This window comes from Trametes versicolor (genome assembly GCF_000271585.1).
Source record: "Trametes versicolor FP-101664 SS1 unplaced genomic scaffold TRAVEscaffold_2, whole genome shotgun sequence".
Taxonomy (NCBI): Eukaryota; Fungi; Basidiomycota; class Agaricomycetes; order Polyporales; family Polyporaceae; genus Trametes; species Trametes versicolor.
This window is the reverse complement of record NW_007360322.1, coordinates 1,533,450-1,556,446: the sequence shown is the minus strand read 5'-3', so window position 1 is coordinate 1,556,446 and position 22,997 is coordinate 1,533,450. Positions and strand designations below refer to the sequence as shown.

The 22,997-nt window shown below is 55.9% G+C and overlaps 6 protein-coding genes across 6 annotated transcripts in view; 5 read left to right on the top strand and 1 right to left on the bottom strand.

Moving 5' to 3' along the window:
- The first annotated feature begins 43 nt into the window (after positions 1-43).
- TRAVEDRAFT_69100 (APG6-domain-containing protein) lies at positions 44-2,053 on the top strand. Its single transcript, XM_008036101.1, has 7 exons — positions 44-58; positions 114-250; positions 305-1,071; positions 1,127-1,334; positions 1,384-1,472; positions 1,523-1,735; positions 1,795-2,053. Exons 2-7 carry the CDS (start codon positions 212-214, stop codon positions 1,931-1,933), a joined length of 1,455 nt encoding a protein of 484 aa, XP_008034292.1. The 5' UTR covers positions 44-58; positions 114-211; the 3' UTR covers positions 1,934-2,053.
- A 501-nt stretch (positions 2,054-2,554) lies between these two features.
- Positions 2,555-5,478, top strand: TRAVEDRAFT_141427 (glutamate-cysteine ligase catalytic subunit). Its single transcript, XM_008036099.1, has 14 exons — positions 2,555-2,746; positions 2,815-2,939; positions 2,993-3,112; positions 3,170-3,346; positions 3,403-3,542; positions 3,595-3,749; positions 3,797-3,913; positions 3,969-4,116; positions 4,174-4,286; positions 4,341-4,538; positions 4,595-4,891; positions 4,951-5,071; positions 5,131-5,251; positions 5,309-5,478. The coding sequence occupies exons 1-14, from the start codon at positions 2,597-2,599 to the stop codon at positions 5,367-5,369; spliced, it is 2,043 nt and encodes a 680-aa protein (XP_008034290.1). The 5' UTR covers positions 2,555-2,596; the 3' UTR covers positions 5,370-5,478.
- Positions 5,479-6,543: 1,065 nt separating this feature from the next.
- Positions 6,544-10,553, top strand: TRAVEDRAFT_141423 (DUF1793-domain-containing protein). The gene is made up of 18 exons (XM_008036098.1): positions 6,544-6,753; positions 6,816-6,998; positions 7,051-7,159; positions 7,212-7,375; positions 7,428-7,537; positions 7,592-7,772; positions 7,826-8,061; positions 8,115-8,260; positions 8,312-8,368; positions 8,421-8,494; positions 8,546-8,607; positions 8,661-8,787; positions 8,842-8,997; positions 9,051-9,096; positions 9,146-9,196; positions 9,259-9,415; positions 9,469-9,507; positions 9,564-10,553. Exons 1-18 carry the CDS (start codon positions 6,553-6,555, stop codon positions 10,270-10,272), a joined length of 2,808 nt encoding a protein of 935 aa, XP_008034289.1. The 5' UTR covers positions 6,544-6,552; the 3' UTR covers positions 10,273-10,553.
- A 1,415-nt stretch (positions 10,554-11,968) lies between these two features.
- TRAVEDRAFT_17414 (uncharacterized protein) lies at positions 11,969-14,702 on the top strand (the record flags this gene model as incomplete). Its single annotated transcript, XM_008035268.1, has 16 exons — positions 11,969-12,151; positions 12,207-12,315; positions 12,365-12,519; positions 12,574-12,683; positions 12,739-12,925; positions 12,970-13,217; positions 13,269-13,411; positions 13,462-13,518; positions 13,569-13,642; positions 13,702-13,766; positions 13,820-13,889; positions 14,007-14,162; positions 14,190-14,265; positions 14,319-14,369; positions 14,429-14,597; positions 14,660-14,702. 16 exons carry the CDS (start codon positions 11,969-11,971, stop codon positions 14,700-14,702), a joined length of 1,896 nt encoding a protein of 631 aa, XP_008033459.1.
- A 4,411-nt stretch (positions 14,703-19,113) lies between these two features.
- On the bottom strand, positions 19,114-21,079 carry TRAVEDRAFT_43202 (uncharacterized protein; the record flags this gene model as incomplete). The annotated part of the gene is made up of 9 exons (XM_008035604.1): positions 19,114-19,165; positions 19,219-19,356; positions 19,405-19,553; positions 19,605-19,748; positions 19,803-19,947; positions 19,995-20,212; positions 20,259-20,385; positions 20,438-20,638; positions 20,691-21,079. The coding sequence occupies 9 exons, from the start codon at positions 21,077-21,079 to the stop codon at positions 19,114-19,116; spliced, it is 1,563 nt and encodes a 520-aa protein (XP_008033795.1).
- A 1,072-nt stretch (positions 21,080-22,151) lies between these two features.
- The window catches only part of TRAVEDRAFT_114485 (uncharacterized protein), a gene marked incomplete at both ends in the record, with an annotated part of 13,637 nt that continues 12,791 nt past the window's right edge, over positions 22,152-22,997 (top strand). Inside the window, one exon of the mRNA XM_008036097.1 lies at positions 22,152-22,497. Coding sequence (XP_008034288.1) covers positions 22,152-22,497 — 346 coding nt within the window. The remainder of the gene's footprint in view (positions 22,498-22,997) is intronic.

The following is a 22,997-nucleotide window of genomic DNA, read 5'->3' as shown; positions in this document are numbered from 1 at the left end:
CTCGAATATTGCTCCTTCCGCCGTCATCCACGAACGGTCAAACAGCATACTAAGCCAGGTACCGATGTTCAGACGACATAAGAGCCCATGTATCATGCTAACAGAGGCAGTAGTGTATCATAGAAACATTCGATCGTGTGCAGAGAAGCCAATTGTTGCCAATATCTAGCGTCCTACGGCGGGCTACTGGCAGCCACAACAACATCTCATCATGAACTTCGTGTGTCAGCAGTGCAAGCAACCTCTACATGTGAGCGATGGTGGTTACATATAAGACAACAATACTCACTCTGACGCGATACAGCTCGATGCCTCGCTCGTAGATCTTTCTCCGTCGGCGTATGACCTCGTCGCGTCATCCCTGCCCCCCGCACCTTCAGCCTCGCATGGCCGGCAGGCGTCTGGGGCAGAGAAACTGGCCCAGCTTCCCGCACCTCCATCCGCGAAGTCTGCGTGGAGGAATTCCGTGCAAGGGACACCGTCCTCCCCAGCAACGTCCTCCTCGCAGCGGAGACAGTCGCAGCAGGCCCCGATGCTTCCAAGCGAATCGTTTGTGCTGCTCCAGGACAGCGTAATCCGCAACATCCCTTCGCAACTGCCCCAGACCACGCCTGGAAAGCGAGCCTCTCTCACCAAAGGTCGTGCAACGGCGCCCGCACAGCCAGCGCCGCCCCCAGAGGAGCCTACACACCCGAATCCTTCGCCTCTCTCGCACCACCTCCGCTCATCACTCCGGCTATTCAACCTCCTCTCGAGCCGAACAGACCTCGATCACCCTCTCTGTGCGGAATGCACTCACATCTTGCTTGGAACGCTCACGCGACAGCTTGAGGAGACGAAGAAAGAGCGAGACGGGTACATCGCGTTCGAGAAGGAGGTAAAGAAGGAGAAAGACCGGGAGGGCTCTGGAGTAAACCGGCTCGAGGCGGAGGCGAAGATCGACCGCCTCAAGGAGGAAGAACGACTTGCGATCGAGCAGTTGAAGTCAGCAGAACGGGAGCGACAGCAACTGGAGGACGAGTTGAAGAGCCTCGAGCGGGAAGAGAAGGCTCTCGAAGAGGAGGAAGCAGAGTTCGTCACCATAACCCGTTCAGCAGCATACATGCAGCTGACGAGTCTTGTGCAGGTTCTGGCGACAGCACAACGCGCACTTGTTGAAGTCCGCGGAACAGGCGTCACAGCTCTCTGCGCTGCAAGCTGCATTTGCCGCAGATTCCGCGACGCTTGATAAGCTCGAGCGAACCAACGTGTACAACGACGCCTTCTGTATCGGGCACGACGGCGTGTTTGGGACGATCAACGGGCTTCGTCTGGGGCGAGTTCCTGGTGTACCCGTACGTCGTCTGCCTCTCTTCCTTGACAGCTGGACTGAGTGCTCCCCAGGTCGAATGGGCGGAGATCAACGCGGCATGGGGACAGACGCTTTTGCTACTCTACACCATCGCTCGCAAGCTTGACTTCACCTTCGAGAAGTATGGTCTGACTTCGTGAGTTAGCGTTCACGTTTAACCTTGTTGCATAGCTACCGCCTCGTTCCAATGGGCTCCTTCTCTCGCATCGAGAAGACGACAGGGGACAAGGCAACCTACGAGCTCTACGGCTCGGGCGACCTTCACTTTGGCCGACTCCTGCACAACCGCCGCTTCGACTTTGCCATGGTGGCGTTTCTGGATTGCCTGAAGCAGCTCATGGACTATGTACGGTCACAGGACCCGCAAGTTGATTTCCCTCATCAGTCAGTCGCTCCTCTATATCCTCGGGCTGTGTGTACTGACTGCGACTGGTGACACGCAGGGTTGTGAAAGACAAGATTGGAGAAGCGTCCGTCAAGCAGCAATTCAGTCAGGAAGAAGCGTGGACACGCGCTCTGCGGCACGTCTTATTGGCACTGAAGATCCTGCTCAAATGGACGACGAACGGGAGCAATGGCTGATAGAATCGCGGTGTTAGTATTTGGCGCTACCTGACCCACTTCTATCCGTCATTTCCCACTCCTTTCGACGGCGAGGTGATGACCATGCTCGGCACGCGTGAGCGGACTTTTGTACAGAACATCTTCGCGCGCATACCAGCGTTTGTGATTCAATTGTTTGGATGGAATCACGTTTACTACACGTACTTGCATGTCCGACCGGGACGCTGAGTGCATTTCTAATCTGTGGGCTCTATCTCGCTACAGACGATCAGGAACGCGGCGCGCACGTTTACGTCTCAAGCGGCGCGGCACATGCGGCCGGCTTCTGAGTATGTATCGCCGTTCATCGTGGTGTACGCCGACGCCGGTCTTCGTCATCTGTGCGCTCACGACCGCCGTCCTCGACACCGGGTGCGTACCGCGCTCGGCCTTGGACGAGCGCACCCATGGTTGAGAAGGACGAGGAGGAGGGGGGAGCCGCGGGAACCGGACCGGTTCAGCTCTGCGCACGAGTCGGATTTCAATTGCCCACTCTTGCACCATAGCTGAGTAAGGCCTGCTGGGTTCCCGCACTGGGCACTCAGCAGTTTGTCATCTCATCTTTTCCTCGCCGCTATATCGACCCTCTTCTCCGGACACGGGCATACTGTCTCTGTGTAATCCACCCCTCTCTTCTGCCTCATGGGTCTCCTGTCGCTCGGCACACCGCTCGCCTGGGATGAGGCCAAACAGTACGCCGATCACGTCAGGACGCACGGGATCACACAGCTCCTGCACATATGGGATCGCCTCAAGGACAGATGTGGCGACGAGCTGCTGTGGGGAGACGAGGTATTTCCAGCACCCGCGCCTGCCATGCTGCGCCGTGCTAATGAAATAAACGTGGCCGACCCTGCCAGATTGAATACATGGTTGCCTCGTTCGACAACCAGGAAAAGCATGCCAAGCTCTCCCTTCGCCAGACCGAGATCCTCGCCAAGCTCCAGGACATCGTAAACGACATTGTGTCCGATCGCGGCGAGTCGTAGGTCGTCCTTGCCTCTCCCGCTTGCGCACCACTGTACAAGTCCCGAACAGTGATTCCGTGCCGACTTACCATCCCGAGTATGGTCGTTTCATGCTCGAGTCCACGCCCGGCTCTCCGTATACCGGGGAGATAAGAGATCTGCTATCTGTAGAGGGCAACATGCGTTACCGGTATGCGCCTCAATTTGTGTGCTTCCCCCGCGAGGCTCACAAACATACGAACGCCAGTCGCCACTTAGCGCGGAAATACCTCAAGCAGAATGAAATACCATTCACTATGACGTCCTTTCCCCGTATGGGCGTCCCGGGCGTTTTCACGGAGCCGTACTTCGACCCTGTCGACGCTGTGTCCAGCCACAGCTTATTCCTGCCGGAAGAGATCACAAACCCCCATGCACGTTTCCCGTCGGTGTTTCTCCCTCTCGTGATCAGTCCCAGGCTCAACCATCGCGTCGTCATAGGACACTTACCGCTAACATCCGGCGGCGGCGCGGATCGAAAGTCGCTATCAACCTCCCGCTATACATAGACACCCACACCCCTCGCCCGTTCGTAGACCCCACAATCCCATGGCAGAGGAATATATATCCGGAGGACTCGGGTGTGTACTATCGAACTTGACGGTCAGGACAACGATGCTTACTCTCCTCCAGAGGCCAAGAAGGGAGCAGCATTTCTCGATCACATTTACATGGACGCAATGGGCTTCGGCATGGGATGTAGTTGTTTGCAGATTACATTCCAGGCCTGCAATATTGCCGAGGCTAGGCGTCTCTACGACGCTCTTATTCCCATTGCTCCGCTTATGGTGAGGTCTGCCCTCGACACAATCGAATCGAGCTAACCTCTCGGTAGCTGGCATTGTCTGCGGCAAGCCCGTTATGGAGGGGTTACATCGCCGACGTCGACTCTAGATGGGACGTGGTCTCGGCAAGCGTCGACGACCGCACGGAGGAGGAGCGCGGGCTGAAGGTATGCTTCCCGTATATGTTCCTAGCGTGTTGATGTATGCTAACTTCTGTCTCAGCCGCTGAATGAGAACAGATTCAGGATACCGAAATCACGCTATGCGAGCGTGAGCTTGTACATCTCGGAGTATTGGATGAACCAACCGGCATATAATGACATAGACGCGCCGCACGACCCTGCCATCTTTGAACGTTTACGCAACCACGGTACGTCGCCAAGCTCTCGGTTAGGTTAAGTTCGTGCTGCTGATCACGATTCTATAGGCGTCGACGACTTGCTATCGAGACACTTCGCACATCTATTTATTCGGGACCCCATTGTTATTTTTTCGGAAAGCATAGACCAGGACGACGCGGTCAATAACGACCACTTCGAGGTTGGTGTCGCTCTCAACCTCCTCTCCACGCGTGCCGTACTGACAGCAGCACAGAACATTCAATCTACCAACTGGCAGACCCTACGATTCAAGCCACCGCCCACGAACTCGCCGATTGGTTGGCGCGTAGAGTTCCGACCGATGGAAGTGCAGCTGACGGACTTCGAGAACGCGGCGTTCTCCGTATTCATCGTGCTGCTATCGCGCGCGATCCTGCACTTCAACTTGAACACCTACATTCCAATCTCCAAGGTACGCCGCGTCCGCCGCTCTCGGAAGGTACGGGCGGCCGTGCTGACGGTCACCAGGTGGACGAGAACATGGCGCGCGCGCAGAAGCGGGACGCCGTCCATTCCCAGAAGTTCTATTTCCGCAAGGGCGTGTTCCCGCCCGGGCCCTCGCAACCGTCGAGCGTCGCATCGTCGTGCCCAAGCACACCCGTGAGCGAGCACGGCGGGCCGATACTCGTGAACGGGGTCAATGGGAAGGAGAAGAAGCTCCGGAACTGCTACCCGCTGCCGCCGAAGCCCGAGGACGCGATCCCGGCGGGCGCCGTCGAAGACGAGTACGAGGAGATGTCGATGGTCGAGATCATGAACGGAAAGGTGCCGTCTGCCCCCGGCGCTGTTGTGCCTGTCAGGATTCTGATCGCGCCTTCGAATAGGGCTCTTCGTTCCCTGGATTGCTCAACCTGGTGTACTCGTACCTGGAGACGCTCGACGTCGACGAGAAGTCTGCGCGGCAGATCGAGGAGTACTTGGATCTGATTCGGCGTAGGACCGATGGTACGCACCCGCGAAGCGTGATATCGAGGCCGAGGACACTGACAGGCCGTGACATATAGGCTCACTGCGGACAGCGGCGAGCTGGATCCGGAACTTCGTGCGGTCTCATCCTGCGTACAAATTTGACTCGGTGGTGAGCGAGGAAATTAACTATGATCTCATGGTGGCTGTGGACGAAATGTACGTACCGGCTGTTCTTTCCTAGAGGCCGGCAGCTGACCGGATTCGGTATCTCAGAGAGAGGGGTCTGCGCAAGGTGCCCGACTTCCTGCCCGCCAATTGCTCCCCCAGACAGTGAACGCGGAAGCACGGGTGTATAGGGATCCATGGACAGTAAGCAGTCAATCGAAGCAATGTATCTTATCGCATAACTGTTGTTTTACTCGCTGTGAATCTGAACGCAATTGTCAAACGGTCGTGATCGGTATGCTTCTTACTCTCCTGATACTCGTTGAGTTATAAATTGGATGGGCTGCTCACCTGCATGTGCTACACAGTACCTTCCCCGCATCTTCGGAAGATCTGCCACCTAAAATCAAGTTGTCGCAATGTTTTCTCGCCAGACCGCAGCGCCAGATGTGCGCCAGGAACTGTGTTCGCTCCGAAGTTCGACGGCGCAGCTTGAAGCCTCGATGTTACAGCTGTCATCTCTGCGGCTCGCCCACGGGAATAGATCGCGCGCCCACATAAGCATCCGGGGTCCTTCCTAACCTCGACGTCGTTTGAGTTATGTCTAGCGTGTGAGTGCAGTCCCACTCGAAATACTAAGAAGGCCAGTCATAGGATATAGCACAACGAGGAGCATCAGAGGTCGAAAATACCCAGCGAATCGTTCATCCATTTCCCGACTGGTCCAGCTCTTATGGAAGTTCTCCATGTCTCAGTTGCCGCCGGCTGGAATAGGCGCACCCGGCGGGAAATCATCATCGCATTCGCCAAAGGTGGCGGATCATGGGGTGCGCCTGTGCTAAAGCGCTACAATTACTAAATACGTTCCGTTGCTGTGCACGAATAATTGCCCGATTCACTGCGGGGAGTTGATACGGACGCCCATCAGCCTGATTCGCCGGCGGGCGCGCCACCACCTCGACGGCCATGTGCAGGCTCCTCAAGGTGAGCTGCGTTCCTCGGGGAGTACGGGTAACTAAGCGGTCCACCTCGCAGCCAGGAACTCAGGACACCAGGAACTTGGAAGCATGCGTCGCCGTGCCAGCTGTACACTTGTCACATTGCACCCCGAGCGCGATACGCTGAGCGCGTTCACGAACCTTGATCTTCAAGCACGGTCCCAGGAGTCTGGTGACTGATGGCTGGTCCGGAACTGTCAGGGGCAGCCATCAGTTCGGAGGAGCCGTCGAACCCAGCAGCCGCCGTCCGCGAAGGCGTGCACGGCCACGAGGAGCCCGACGCTCGCCAACGCCGCAGTCTCTCCCTCCGTCTCACGCCTGCTCTTTCCTCTTCCCCCCTCCTGGCTTGCCGTCATGCTGCCCCCGCCTTTCCCTTGGTTCGCTTTCTGGGTATCGTTCTTGGTGACCCTGGCTCGGTCGCAGTCTCCCGTTCAGACTTTCTTTCCTGGAAGCATCCCTTTGGCAAACCGGTCCCCCTACTTGAGTGCATGGCATCCCAGTAAGAATGGTTCTGGGGAGGTGTCCAGTTCGTGGCCAACATTCTGGGACCAGAAGGTACGTGTCTTGTGCATCTGTGGTATGTTCTGACCGATGCTTATAACTTGCAATGCGCACAGAATATTCTGGGTTGGTCAGGGAAAATCAGAGTGGACGGCTCGACGTACAATTGGATGGGGGGTGACGTCGGTCCCCCCAACAGCGGGAATGTCACGAACGTCCAAATCACCCCCACGCGCTCTATCTTCACGATGCAGGCGGGTCCTATGAACGTAACCGTCACTTACCTATCTCCGATCGAGGTGCGGACGCTCTTGCCTCCTGTGCGGGCACCCATAATTCATTCCTGAGTAGCCATCGGATTTGGTCCTGCAATCTCTGCCGTTCTCCTACGTATCTGTAGAAGCAACTTCTCTGGACGGTCAAAGCCATGATGTGCAGATATACTCTGACATTAGTGCGGGTAAGCACATCAAGAGGTGTCCGAACATGGCCGATAATGACCCCACGTACAGAATGGCTCTCGGGGAACCGAGCTGGTTCAACTGTCACTTGGAGCCAGAACACTGCGTCGGGCGGCAGTATATTTCTTGAGGTACAACTCCAATCTCCGCAGTCGTTCAACGAAGTGGGCGACCAGCAAGCACAAGATGGTACCGCTTACTATGCGATGGCGAACGTAGGTCATCCGGTTTCTACCGAGAGCACAACGCTGATCTATTGATCTACAGAGGCAAGGCCTTACCTGGCAGATAGACAAGGACACCGTTGTTCGAGGCCAGTTTGGCACGCAGGGAAGCCTAGCGAATACTGTCAGTACTGCGTTCGCCACCATATCACCGTGAGGATTTTTCAACTCCGTACTCTACGTGTTTGTTGAAGAAACCATTTTTAGAGTGTTCACCGTGTATGGCATCTCAGTGGACCTGGGTCAGATCCAGACAACGTCGGAGCCAGTGACTTGGGCTGTGGGATATGTGCGAAACCCCTCTATTGCGTACACCAAGCCCGACTCGACCGTGGAGCAGCTGATGCCCTACTTCACCACGAAGTACGGGAGCAACATTCCGGCTGCGGTACGCATCAGATATTCGGCTTTTCCTCGTTAGTGATACTGACGTGGTCATAGATCGACGACTTCACCGCCGGGTACGCCGACGCGCTCGCAAGAGCGACTGCATTCGACGCGGCGGTCATTGCAAACGCATCGGCGGTGTCCTCAGAATACGTTGATCTTGTTTCCCTCGCTGCCCGACAGAGCCTGAGCACCCTGGATATCACAGTCTCGAAAGACTCGAACGGGAACCCGAACGCCTCAGATGTGCGGATCTTCATGAAAGATATCGGATCCAGCGTAACAACAGCGTATGTGCGCGTCGTTCTTCCTCTGACGCTAACTACTCACCTCAGATATGCAGACGTATCAATCCTGTGGAGAGGATATTTGCTGCACTACCCACCCTGCTTTACGTCAATGCGTCATGGGTCGGACCGTTGCTAGCACCCATCCTGGACGCCCAGGATGCTATAACAAGTGCGATGCAGTATGCTGCGCAAGATATCGGTGAGCCCCATGGGACATTTTTCTCGTGACGATCGCTGACTGCGATCGTAGGCACTGCGTATCCCAACGCAACAGGCACGCATGGGCTCCACAACCAAGGAATCGAGCGTGGGTGGTTCCTGTTCGAAGTTAGAAGCTCGAGTAGCTGATGAAGATACAGAAACTGGCAACATGCTGATCATGTTATACGCGCATGCTAGGTTCTCCGGAGACGGTTCGTTGCTACAGAAACACGTGCGTAATCGTTATCCGTGCTCCTCGAAAGTTGCCTCTAACGTGCCGTAGTACAACCTGACGAAGATTTGGGCCGACTATCTGGTCGGCACCACGCTTACTCCATCCAGCCAGTACGTGAAGTGCATCGCAGTGTGGAGCATTCTCGTCTGACCCACCTTCGTAGATCGGATGCCGACGGCGAGGCCAGCGCAAATATGACCAACCTCGCGATCAAAGGGATTATCGGCGTGAAGGCGATGGCACAGATTAGTCATGCAGTGGGCAACGACGCTGATGGGCAGCAGTATGACGTGCGTCAGATATTGCCAAGTCTGCGCGCATTCATCTGACAGTATGATGCTTAGAGCCACGCCGCCGCTCTCGTTGGGCAATGGCAGTCGCTCGCGCTTTCATCCGACCAGAAGCACCTTCTCCGGGTCTACAACGACCAGACGTCGTGGGCGTTGATGTATAATCTATATGCCGACCGTCTGTTGGGTACCAACCTCGTCAGCGACACAGTACATTGCACTTCTTGCCTTCTTTGCTCGTGCACTAGCTCATGTTGTACCAGATTCTGCAGGGCCAAACCGCGTATTACGAGACTCAACTGAGTTCCGGTAAGCGCACTGCATGGCATAAATGTACATATCGCTAATGTCGGTTTAGTACCCGCATTCGGACTCGCGCTCGATAACTCGGCCTTGGGGACCAGCGCAGGTGCGTCATCGACCGCCCATGCCAATGCAGTCGAACACACAAAACTGAACGATTCTCCGCAGCATGGTTACTGTTTACCGCGGGGACTGTGACCGACAACAGTGTCAGGAACAGCCTTGTCCAGAATGCCTGGATCAGGGCTTCGTCGAACATCACCGCGAACGCGTTCGCCGACCAGTACAACGTCCAGACCGGCGCTGTTACGGAGGGTGCCGCTGGGTAAGTCTCACACCTGTTGTCCAACACGCATCGCGATGTCTAACGCTTTCCAGACCCGCCGTAGGAGGAGCATTCTCGCTCTTGGCGCTGAAGTGAGTCGCATATTCGTCCTGGAACGACGTACAAGCACGCTGAGCGCGCAACATAGCTTGACCCCCCAGAACATCTCCATCTCGGGAAGTTCATCGTCTGCAAACTCGAGCCCCAGCGCAAGCGACGCTGGCCACTCGAGCACTCCTGTGGGGGCCATCGCGGGCGGGGTTGTGGGCGGAATCGCCCTCATCGGACTCATCGCGGTCGGCCTGTTCTTCTGCCTGCGTCGGCGCCGCCGCGACCAGGCCTCAGCGTCTGAGAAGATCGACATCGCGAATGAGCCCCATCGGCCGGCACTGTCGCCATATACGTACTCGACGGAGGACGCACGCGCGGCGTCATACAACACCAGCAGGCTCGAGAGCGGGATGCTAGGCCCGGCGAACGCTTCGGGCCCGCTCGAGCTCATCGGCTCCAACACCTCGCTAGTCCCGCCGACCACCCCCGACAGCGGACCCTACTCATCGCAGTCCTCGAAGATGCGCGAATTGTCCCTGAACGCACGGCTAGCATACGCACAGTCGGAGTCCGGGTCGTCGAACGTGGGGTCGCAGGCAGGATCGCAGGCGGGGTCCGCATCAAGTCGAGAACCGCTGTCGCCCGGGGGGACGCGAAGTACACACTCGGCCTCGCGGAGCGGGGGCGGGTCGTCGCTTTCGCCGACGGACGTGCTCGGGCTGCGCGCGGAGGTGGAGAACCTGCGGCGGGTGATGCAGGAGATCCGGGAAGAGCGGCTCGCGCCGCCGCCAGAGTACACCGGGTAGCCTCGTCGCGCGCGCATGATATGTTGTTCTCGAGCTCCTCTCATCGTTGTTGTGGTCATCTTGGACGCTGCTTGTACCCCGCACATAGATGCTTTCCCCTAACGCCTTAATGCATCTGGGCTCGCCTCAGTCGAGTAAATACTACCGATACCATGCATATGTTGTACTAGTAGCCATCTCGGATTTCAATATTACTAACATCCTCTAGTTTTATGTAGGTGTTTGCGTTTCTACCTTTCCTTGCACGTAATACACACCGTAGCGCTTTGCTACTTGTTGGCACCACCTCTGTAGACGCGTACCATCGAACTCGTACCTCAGCATTGCCTCAGTCGATACCGTGGCTACATGCTGAATGAATCAAGTACCGAGCTCCCGCGACCGGGTACGATGCTGATTTGGCGCCCGTCAGATCAAATCGGTACGAGAGTGAGTGAGACGGCGGAAAGCGCCTTGACACCATCCCTCCCATACCTGTGTGGATCCTTGCAACATGTCTCTTTCAGGCGGATATCATCTCCACGCAGACGTTTCTCTAGCTCTACTCCATGTGGCATCTTGGCTGCCATGTACATGTAACCCGCGCCGATAAGATCGCGCTAACACGTCACCGACTCACCTCAACTCCTCCGGAGTCCTAGATACTCGTTGAACTTCTACCCTACCGCTGACTCCCTAGTGATGCCTTCTCAAAGTCAATGCAAGACACGTCTATGCTTGTTACCCTGGCATAAGGTGGTGGGTTGCGGCTTGGAAGCGCGCATCTGACTCTCATCAGTCAATAAGTGATAGGCCTATAATTGACTTCGCCTCTCCTGCGTTACGCTGCGTACAATTTCGACCTCTTCCAAACGATGACGCTTTCTGATCAGATGCTACGAGCTTCATGAATTGACGCGTTCAAAAGGGAAAGCGGACCGACCTATCGGTCTTCTCGCGACCGTCAGGTCCTCTGCGTACCAGAAGGGTGAGAGCCACGAAGGCCTTCTTGCATCAACCTGTCTTCTCTGCGGCCGCGTGGGAGCGCTTTGGAGGTAGGACCGCGCTATAGGCGGACGAAGGTGCATCGCCAGCGTTTGCGATGTCGCCGTTGGCGCCTTTACTCCCACCGAGCCCTTCTCGTTATCAAATGCCGGCCCTATCCATAAGAGCTGCAACCGTCATCATCCTACGCTCTGCCACGTCGCTGATGTTTCTCAGCCCAGAACCGCGTGTCGAAGGCATCGTGAACATCAACACGGCGTGCTGAGCATAGGATCCATCTCACCATTGTCATATGGAAGCATCGCATCTGCCTCACAACATATACGTCGGAGATGCCGCACTTCGCAAACTCCCAGTGCACGGTCCCGTGTTCGTTGCCTCATATAATGCTCGTCGCTGTCCTCGCCGTGCACCCTTTCCCCCCTCCGAAGCCTTCCCTTCTCGATGAGTTCATCCATGCTTTCGTTTCGTCTCGCCTGTCTTGTTTCCGCGTTCGTGACTGGCGTTTTGGCTCAACCTCCGCCACAGACATTCTTTCCACCAAGCGTCCCTCTGGCTATTCGCTCTCCCTATATGAGTATCTGGTACTCCAGCTCGAACGTTTCACAGCCGCCGTCGAACTCTTGGCCTTCTTTTTGGGGACGAGGAGACCAGGTACCGTGCTTTCCGGGATAAGGATATGACTCCTCTTACGAGCGGTTCACAGGCCGCAATGGATCTGCAGGGAAGCGTCAGGGTAGACGGCACGACGTACATCTGGACGGGGGAGGATAATCCTTCGCTGGGAGCCTCCGCTGCGAACCTTACCAGCATCCAAATCACGCCGACACGCACCATCTTCATCATGCAGGCCGGCCCTATGAATGTGACCATCACATACTTGTCGCCAATCGAGGTGCGAAGTTGTGCATTCCATAATTTATCCTCTATCCCTGAATTGTGTATATCAGCCGTCCGATTGGGTACTCCAGTCCTTTCCCTTCTCTTATGTGTCCTTCGAGGCAAGATCGCTTGACGGCCACTCTCACGCCGTTGAAGTGTATTCAGAGCTCACCGGAGGTACGGCGCTGTTGATTGTCAGTTTAACGGCTCATAACACTGCGCATAGAGTGGTTGTCGAACGACTGGGAGAACAGCGACATTCAATGGACCCAGAACAACACGAACAACGCAGTGTCCCACATTCAGCTCCAAAACCCGGAGAAGTATGCCGAGATCAGCGCGCAATCGCAAGACGGCGAAGCTTACTTCGCGATGGCGTCCGTAAGCCCAGTACTCGGTTTCACTGAGTGAACGTCCGTCTTATTAGACCATCAGCGGCCCGCTCTTACATGGCAAATCGACGGCAACAATAACCCTCGGAAACAATTCCATAATCAAGGAGTGTTGACAAACACCAGCAGTACGTCGTTCGGACCCATCGCACCGTACGTGAGTTATAATCCAACCAATATTATGCTAATATGGACTGTCCTCGCTCAGGAACATCGTCATGTTCGGCATCTCCGTCGACCTCGGCCAGATCCAGAGCACGCCGTCTCCGCTGACGTGGGCTTTTGGAGTCCCTCGCAACCCCTCAATAGGCTACACCTCAGCCGATAAAACGACACAAGACCTGAGCCCATACTATGTGACTCGTTACCCCGGGTCCAGCGGCATGGTACAAGCTGTGAGTGTCGTAGCCGTCTGTTGCAACGCTGGATCAGTTAATAGAAGGTGACGCAGATCGACGACTTCACGGCAGGGTTTTCAGAGGCCCAGACGAGAGCGATTGCGCTGGACAACGCTATCCTGGGGAATGCATCGAGCATCTCGACGCAGTACGCAGATCTAGTGTCGCTCGCCGTCCGTCAGACGCTGGGCTCTTTAGACTTCACGGTATCAACGGGGACTGACGGGAACCCAAATGCCTCCGACGTCCGTATCTTCATGAAGGACACGAGCAGCCCCACGCCGACAGGGTACGCACCTTCTGCCCGTGTCGGCTCTTTCGGCTGATATCTTTGGTCCAGACGCGTCAACCCTGTAGAGAAAATGTATGGCGCGCTTCCCCTGCTACTCTACCTCAACGCTTCTATCGTGGGGCCCCTCCTTGCACCTCTACTAGACGCACAGGACGGTACGATTGGGCAGCCGTCCGCGGCGCAAGATTTAGGTATATACTGCTGGTATGTTTTATGTGGCCGTTGCTGATTTGGATGGAAGGCCCCGCCTACCCCAATGCGACAGGTGCTACTTGGGGCTCTAACCTAGACGTTGAACGTGCGTTATATGTATCGGAAACTCGTTGCATATCGATGACCCTATTATAGAATCTGGCAACATGCTCGTCATGTTGTATGCGCATGCGCGGTTTTCCGGAGATGGATCATTGATACACAGACATGTAAGTGAACTTCATACCCGTCATCCCGGGCAGCGTCTCACGTAACGAAACCCATGCAGTACGACCTTGCGAAGCGTTGGACGGATTATCTCGTCAACAACACGTTGAGTCCGTCCAGCGAACAGTGAGTATCCTTGAAGCTACGATGGCTCGCTGACAGCTGACTTGTGCCGGCAGGGCGTCCCCAGATTCTGAAACAGGAAACATAGCCAACTCGACGAATCTCGCGCTCAAGGGTATCATCGGTGTCAAATCAATGGCTGAGATGAGTCGCGCACTGGGAGAGCAAGCGGACGCACAGTTATACGATGCAAGGTCATCAGCACCGTCGTACTGAACGCTCTACTCACACACTCGCTACCAGGGGCATGCAAATGCGATGGCCGCTTCTTGGCACTCACTCGCGCTATCTTCGGATGGGTCTCATTTCCTGGGGGCCTATGGCGACGAGCAATCGTCGGCGCTGATGTACAATATCTACGCGGATCGCCTTCTGGATACTGGTATTGTGAATCAAACTGTGAGTAGACTCGGAATATTTACACAGCTCTACGCACTGACAACCGCGCAGATACTGCAAAGTCAGACAGCGTTCTACAAGAATCTCCTTAGCTCTGAAGCATGTAAGTTGGTATCTGTGTAAGCATCATATGGCTTGTTAATGGCCCGCCGGCAGCACCCAACTTCGGTCTCCCTATCTATAGCACCTCTAGCGCAACCAAGGCTGGTACGTGTTCACCGGGCCCGTGGTGAGCAAGCCATGCGAACTGATAGCGTCTTATTCAGCCTGGATTCTTTTTACTGCTGCTATCGTGACGGACAACAGCGTGCGCGACGACCTCATCCGTGGCGTATGGAACAGAGCGTCCTTCAATCAAACACAAGGCCCATTCCCAGAGTGGTATGACACAAAGACGGGTGCCGCGCTTTCAAATACTGGATTCATAGATGCTTCGTAAGTCCGGTCAAGGTTTCATTCGGCGCAGGAGCGCTCTAATCTATGTCACATCAACTCAGACCCTCGTTCGGGGCGATGTTTTCCCTCTTGGCCCTTAGGTGAGGATGTCGCAGGGCCCGAATGAACGGCATGTACTGATAGTGCGCTGGCAGCGTGTCTAACACCACTATCATCGTCTCGCCATTACAACAAGGTGGGAATCAGTCAGGTGGGGGCCCGACGAGCTCCGGAGGTCAGGGGGCCTCGAACGATGGACATAAGGCTTCCCTCGGTGCAACCGTCGGTGGCGTCGTCGGCGGTGTCGCAGTCGTGGTGCTTTTCTGCGCAGTTGTGTACTTCATACGGCGCAGAACTCGCAACCGTGGCATGGAGGGCCGCCACAGGCCAAGCTTACCCAGCCTCTTCTCAGAGACTCAGCCAACCACTGACTATCTGGATATGTTGGATTCCTCGGTCTCTCCACCCACATTTTCACCCGGGAACGGGCCCGTGACACTCGCCGCGAAGTCGAGCGGACCGCCCTTTCCCGCGGAACCGTTCCTCTCCCCATCCTCCCCCGCTCGTATGCGCATACCTTCGACCACCTGGACGGCTCGAGATGCACCACCAAGCAGCGCCTGGTCGACTTCGCATGACGGCAGCGGGTATACACACGAGGTCGTCGGTTTGCGCGTGGAGATGGAGAACCTGCGGCGGGCGATGCAGGAGATACAGACTGCAACGGAACGAGGGGCCGACGCGCCGCCGCCCTCGTACGTCGGATGAGGGATCGCGGCGTGTGGCTCGAGGCGTCTCGTTACGGGTGGCCCCGATTTTGAAGACTCTGGCCGCGCTCGCCACGCACCGCAATCCCAACTCTTCTTGGACACGCACACATCCATACCTGTCGTACGCTGGTTATTCGAGTCGATATAAGTACGCTCGCTCATTCATCTTAACTCACTCACTTGATCTCCCCATGTATACCTCTCCTTCTTCTATTATTTCAACGATACCCTTCTGAGAACTGTACCACTATCTGGCAAGCCGCCGCACGGTCAAGAGATTTTATGTCCAAGATGTGAGACACATCAGGAAAAAGCGAATTACCTGTAGCTCCGCGGGAAAGTACGTAGGATCTGTACTCGGTGTAGCTGATGCAGTGCTCTCTGTAGGAGCATGTAGCAGATGTAGTTTGTAGAAATTCAAGATGAACATACGTGGCCTCATCCCCCTTCCTCTATCTGTCATGTGTTAGTGACCACAACTCCCGGCCTATATCACCGTGAATGGACGCCATGGGAGTCGGGGAGAGAGACGGTTCAAGCAAGCGCCTATTCACCGGCCAACGCCGGAAGGCGCCTAAAGCGACGATTTTCGACGCGCGGTCTTTATCGCCTCTTATCATTCCCCTTCACTTTCGTCTCTCGTCTCTCGTCTCTCGTCTCTCGTCTCTCGTCTCTCGTCTCTCGTCTCTCGTCTCTCGTCTCTCGTCTCTCGTCTCTCGTCTCTCGTCTCTCGTCTCTCGTCGCCCCTCTCTCGTCGTCCCTCTCTCGTCGCCCTTCTCTCTCTCTCTCCCTGGTCTTTGCCTCTGCCTATTCGCGCCATCACAGCCAACTTCTGTTTGCATCTATCGAGCTAGGCTGTCTCTTGGCAAGCACTTGCGGACCGTCTGCTCCATCGTCATCGCTACTGTCTCCGTCTGTGCACGTCTCGATGATTCCTGGGCTTCACCTCAGCGGTCATGTTCGGGTTCTTTAGGGCTGGCCTGATTGTCTCTCGAGTCTTCAAGCACGGCGTATGTGTCTCTCTGCTCTCAGCAAACAGTTCCATGCAGCCTGAGTACGTCTTGCTTGCGTCCTTCTCGTCATACACTCGCCTTCCCGCCGTTCAGCAAGACCCTCCCAAGTGTTCATTAGGCTAGGATACTCTGCTTCTGTACTCGTGCTCGTGCGTGTGCTCGCTGCTCTCGCATCAAAGTCTACCTCGGCTGGTCCTCGGCCCCTGTTCTCGCTCGTTCCGGAAGCTGCTTGTTGTTCCGCCTTGTATTCAGATGCTTGGTTCTTGTCTGAACTCGTCTTGAGCTGTGCTGCTGTCTATGCTAGTGTGCTTTGCCTGTGTACATCTCGTCTGTTTTGTCTGTGTCTCCAAGGTGTTCTGTACACATATTTTGTATGTAGATAGGACAATACACGTGTCTTTTCGCATTTATATCGCTCGACGGCGGTTATTGCGTCTGTGTGATATGTTCTATAGCTGGCTATGAGTGGCTATGGTAGCAATGTGTAGCTGCATGTGTTCGCTACCGGCGTCTACAGAGTAAGTGGGCGCAGCTACGTCAGCCTGATAAACGGGGGGATGTCTACGGCGCTACCACTTCTACATCGGTCACAGAGCTCTACGTAGACATCCCTTTTTTTCCTGATGCATTGTGAGCTCCATCTCTTGCTTCAAGTTCCATCAGTTCCGGACATCCCCGAACTCAAAGATACGCGTAAGACTAAGAATTTCTCTGTTGAGCTGATATAGTTCAAGGGCGGACGACTCAAGGACAACGTCTTTGGTCCCGAACGAGGCAGGCCTTTGCGCCGCTGGCCTAACGTCCACTGACGCCCATGAGATTGGATCGGGACGTTATACTGTAAAGATCAGTACATAGCGGCGGCGGTTTTGAGTGTGACCGGCCGGATACGATGCGGCGGAGCGGCGGGGGAGCCGGTGACCTGTGACAGCGCCGTACGGAGCGGCGGTTGTGACGCCATCCACCGCCGCCGCGCCAGCGGCGGCCGGCGCTACGGTGTTTGGTACCTCTGTCACCAGCGGCGGCGGCCTCGGTGACCAGTGACACACGGCCAAAATAGGGGCGGCGGCGGCGGCTGTGACCTGTGACCCGCCGCTATGTACTGATCTTTACAGTAACTCCTGGTGCTCACTCAGTACTCAGCGCTCAGGCTACAAGGTGACCACCATGATCTGACAAAACTCACGATGCAACGTAGCTGTACTGCATGTTTCCTCTCGTTTTCCGCTGAACTATACCTTTCTGGGGCTTATCCTATACGAATCATCTCGTCCTACGGGGTGGCTTGTTCTGCCGTTGACGGACGGCGAGACGGATGCGGTGAGTACTGTGATCTATGAAATAGTACCATTGCGGTCGCAGCTCATGTATGAGATCTTGGGAAAATTTCAGGGAAACCCCTACCAGTAGCGGTTATGTTCGGGCGTCGCTTGTCTCAAGATCCGGAACCTACGGGAAACTGTCAAGCTCGTACTTGCCCACTTGTACCAGTTTCACAGCCTTGCTGGCAGCGCCAAAGTCAGTAATGAATCATCGTGCCTCAGCGACCGTAGCTTACGTCGGAAGCCTGCGCCAACAATCTGCGAAGTAGCACAGCTATTGTGCGGGAAGTCCCAAGGCAACTCTGTACTACTGTCGATCTCATACATTACGCAGCGGTCTGGACATATGCCTTGTCCGGCCTGAAGCTATCTTCTCGGGCTTACCGCCAGCTTACCAGGCAATACGCAACCGTCCACGAAAAATCATTGCGCTTATCCGTATGGTGGGGCGTTTTCGATAGGGCCATTACATCCGTGGGGTATGCACATTAACACTTCTGCTCCCATAGTTTCAATACATAATGACGTCTCACGCACTGCATTATGAAACTTCACTGCGAAGATCCAGATTCCATTACCAGTGGTATTCCCTGTCAACACTACACAGGTGTGCCTCGGCATCACCAGGTCCATCTGCGGCATGTACGTACGAGCTTCAAACTTCCGGCCTATGAAGTCCGGGAACGTCGCAAACGACAGGCGAGTCTTATGCTAATACATTGTCCCCATCATGAGCCTGGTGCTTTCCCCCTACTCACGCACACCCTCCTCGACGTTTTCATTATGTCGTTCTCTTGTCTGCGATTCATCAGCAAAACTCGCGACGCGCCTGTATACCCATGTCGCGGGATGCAGACCTTGCCACCGCATGCATACCTTGCACACGGTGGCGGGGTCTGCATTGGGCGAGCAATGGAGCACCTGAAGCTTGCATACCTCACATCCCCATGCAGACTCCACCGCCGGTTCCGAAGACAGCCGTCGCCGGCGTAGTATGCATGTGCCGGTAGGGTGTGCATGCCATTGTAGAGACCTGCAGATGCACCGAGTATATAGGGCTTTTTAATGTTATATATCACTCAATTTAATAGCTACTGCACGCCAGATGCAGCTTGTGATCACGTCGATCTGATTATTGCAGCTATACGAAGCCATACATGACACTAAACGAACCATTCCAAAGCGATCTATGAGTCGTTGCTAGAACCCGGAGAGAGCGAAGATGTCGACAGAAGGAAGGCCAGAGCGGCGAGCGAGGCCGGGAGACATACGGTGACAAGAGGCAAACGGCAGCCAGTTTCGAGCGAGAGCGATGCGGCCGGGAGAGCATGCAGACGAGACTAGCGAGAGCAGATGATGGTCGCGCCGTGGCGAGCGTGGAAGCAGAGGCGCGGGCGCGGATGTAAGACCATTAGCCGGAGGAGGGACCGGGGCTCGACGAGCCTCGCGGGTGCGAAGAGCCTCTATCAAGCATCGCGCATCAGTATTGCGCGACACCAATAGATCGATCACGTACTGTGTGTGCACGCGCGACGTCGCCTGCCGACGAGCCTTTCTCTCGGCTTTCTGACGGCGCTCGAGTCGGTCCGCTGCAGTCTCTTCCTCAGGCTCCTCGCCGCGGATAGGCACAGCCGGCGCGACACCGTAAACCTGCCTAAAAGAAAGGTCAGCCAGAATGTTCGACGATCTATGGTGTACATACATGTCCCACCACGCTAGCGTCTCCTTGCACCATGGGGACTCCGCGTCGCGGAAGAGGCTGAGGATTCGCGTGTACAGCTCCAGATAGCTGAACTTTCCGACATTGTCGAGCACACCAAACGACGTTTGACTAGTCAGGCTGAAACGGGCCTGCATGAAACGATATCAGTATGCTGCATAGACAACAAACATGCAACTCACCAGGATAATGACATAGGCGATGCTGCGCGGGTTCACGCGGCCAACATTGTACACGCGCGAGATCGGCTGTTTGCCAGCGCAGGGCCCAGCTGCAACTCCGGGTAGGAACGTGTTCGCACGGCCGGTCCACACACACTTGTAACACTGCGCGCTGACATTAGTATGATCCACATCACGATTGCTCCGCGCGCGGCTTACCGCAACGAGCAGCAGGCTCCTCAGAAGGCCGATGTGCTCGTCGCCTTCGCTGGATGATGTTGCTGCGAGCTTCTGGTCGTACAGGAGAGCACAGTATGCTCCCGGCGTGATCTTGATTGTGCCAGCTTTGACGCGCTTGCGGAACCTAGGTGGTCGTTAATAAAGTGCACGCATTTTTCCACATGTACGTACACTTCCGGATCGCCATTGTACGTGTCGAGGAGCTCTTGGGGGCACAACAGACGCACGGTGTAGTTGTTTTCCCACCCGCGCCTGTGCTTCACGAGGTTAGAAGGTGCTTCAGAATACGAAGGATCGAGGTGCAATCCTTCCTCGCGGTAGAGGAGGAGGATGTCCTTGCGGAGCGAGTTCGTGTCGTCCCCTCGGGACGCCCGCGCGAAATGATTAACCTGTAACACATGTCAGCGTGGTCCTTAAGTACCAAATAATACTCACAAAGTTTGTATATGTCACGAGCTGGTCTGCATCGAGCAGGGGTAAGTCTGTCTTGAGGTTCGGCATGACATCGAGAATGGCATGGTATTGAAAGATGTATTCGCGCCTTTCCTGCCGCTCTGTCTCCCTGGGATGACGGACATCAGGTGTAATCTAGTACAGATAACCCCGACACTTACCTAGCCTTCCGCTTGTCTGCCGTGCCCTCAGAGTCGGATCCTAAGTCGGAGTCGGAGTCGTCGTCCGAGTCCAAGAGTTCAGCGCTGGTGTCGGCGTAGTGCTGGCCAAAGACGAGTGCATCGTGCGCATTGACGAATGGATGCACCACGCGGGAGGCCAGACGGGCTCCAAAACGGTAGCTCTTGATCTCGTCGCTGACGCTGCAGGACCAAACAAAGTTAGTAATGTGACTATATGCGTGCATATACTCACGTATCAGAATGGGTGTCGTGGTACATGTAAGTGAGGATCTTGTTGAGCTTCTTCTCGCGCTTGCGAGTGTGTGCGTCGGCTTCCGGGTCCGGGCTTCTGGCACGCTTCCCCGTCAAGACAGTAGCATTAGGCTCCTGTCCGGATGTATGCGGTGGTGCTTCGGGGCGTTCTTCAGATACCTGTACCTGGTCGTTGGCAAGCAGGTTGACCGATGGTGGTGGCGGGATGTTGGCAGCCACAACAGGGACTGGTGGCAGCGATGCGGACAGGGCGGATGGCGTAGGAATTGTACGCGGAGGTGCCTGGGGCTGGAGAGCTTCTTTCTGCTTGCTCTTTTCCTTACGCTTGTCCTTCTTGCTGGCTTTGTCCTTCTCTGACGATCTACCCATAGCGAGTGCGAGGAAGAGTGAGTGCGAGGGAGAGCAAGAGCAGAGGTGGGAGGAGGTCAAGACGTGTCGCGTCGCGTCGGACCCTGACTCGGAGAAGGAAAACTCGTGCACCAGCCACCCATCACGTGAGCGCGCCGATCCCAGCCCCCAACTGTACAGTAGCACCTTGACACTTCGGACAGCTCCAGATCCATTGTCTGGCAGCTTCCACCCGACCGCCATGAAGCTCGTCTGCTTGGCCTGCACGGAAGAGTTCGACGGGAGCCGTGCACTTGCCACTCACAAAGCTCAACACTGCAAAGTCCTCAAGACCGATCTTGGCGCTGTCCTTGCAAAACGGAAGGCGGAAGAGGACATTGCCCGGGAGGCAAAACCTGCGCACAAGCGTGAAAGGCAGGAGGCAGAGCAAAATGCTCTCGCGCTCGCCGATGATATGGCAAGTATTTATAATGTACTGCGCTCACGGTTATACTGACACCTTTGTTCCCAGTTTGTCGAACCGGAGGCAGTAGAGCCTGCGGTTCCTGTGGCGCCTGACCCGGCGACAGTCAGCCGTGCAGGAAGACCTCGCAAGGTCCCCGCAAAGTTCCGGGACCTGCTTCCCACCAGTTACACCGGTCTGCCAGCACACGTCCTCGCTCATCACCCTCCCCCTGCTACTCGCCTCCCCACGCCAGCTCCTGCAGCTCCTGCCTCCCCGCCACCTGCCGCAGAACCTCTGCCCTTGCCCCACGAACACTCTGCCAGCTCACGCGCGCACTCACCCGACGAGCCGGCTGTTTACCGAACAAAGCCAAATGCCTTCAGTCTGTACCGTGTATACACCTACAAGCCTCAACGCACACCGCACAACACAACCTGGGAGGCTGTTTGTGATGAGAGTATACCTGACACGACTCCTTCGTCCTCTGCCACCCGTGCTGCTCCCTCATCCATCAGAATGACCGCAGGCGAGGCTCCTGCCACTCCCTACGCGCCCTTCCCGAACATAACGACTTTCGACATAGTACACTGGCAATCCGACGGGTCAAACGTGAAGTCTAACGAAGAGATCAACGGCTTTGCACAGGCAATGCAGGAGCCCGGCTTCAATCCGACGGACCTTGCAAACTTCGACGCTGCGCGTGAGTCTAAACGCCTGGACACGTATGTCGAGACGACCAAGGGCTCCGCTCTGTCCGCACTCGACGGCTGGATCAAAGGTGCGGTTAGCGTCCAACTCCCAAAGGAAGGCAAGAAGTACGCGTCGGAATCGGCCGCGCCGAGCTTCAAGGTCGAAGGCGTGTACTACCGCTCGCTCACCGCGGTCCTGCAGAGCGCGTATCAACAGCCGTGTGTGCGCGACTGGGACTTCGTCCCCTTCAAGCTCTATTGGATCCCACCTGGCAACACTTCCGGCTCTGACTCTGACACTGCTAGTTCCCTGTAAGTGTACGCGAGTCCCACGACTCCCCGAATCCCGCAAGTACTCTGGACCGGGCTTGTTTGCTCGGCGTACTCGCTGGATGGTGGGGGGTGGTAGAACTCTGCCCCCACCAGGCGCCCGAGGCCCGAACCTTCGGGCGCCGTACGCTTACGTACGATACATGAATGGCGGTATCTAATCTACGGGCGCCTAGATGCGCTAGTTCTCCGCGATTCCCGGAGAACACCTTCTCCTACTGAAGTGGACGTTCCCGTCCAGGCACTAGGGAGTGCCGGTAGTAAGTAAGAACCGTCGGGTTCTTACACTCTCCCTCCCTAGACCCGTGCCGGGTCTCCAAATAATAATACAATGGAGTAAGGGTCACAACTTGGAGTGACGGTGGCACAGTATTTACATGGGTTCCATGTGCTGCACACACATGGGCCCTATAGTACAAGGGTGCGGCGTTGAAGCCGCTATGATACATCATAGCCCCGTTGGTTTCGACGCGCT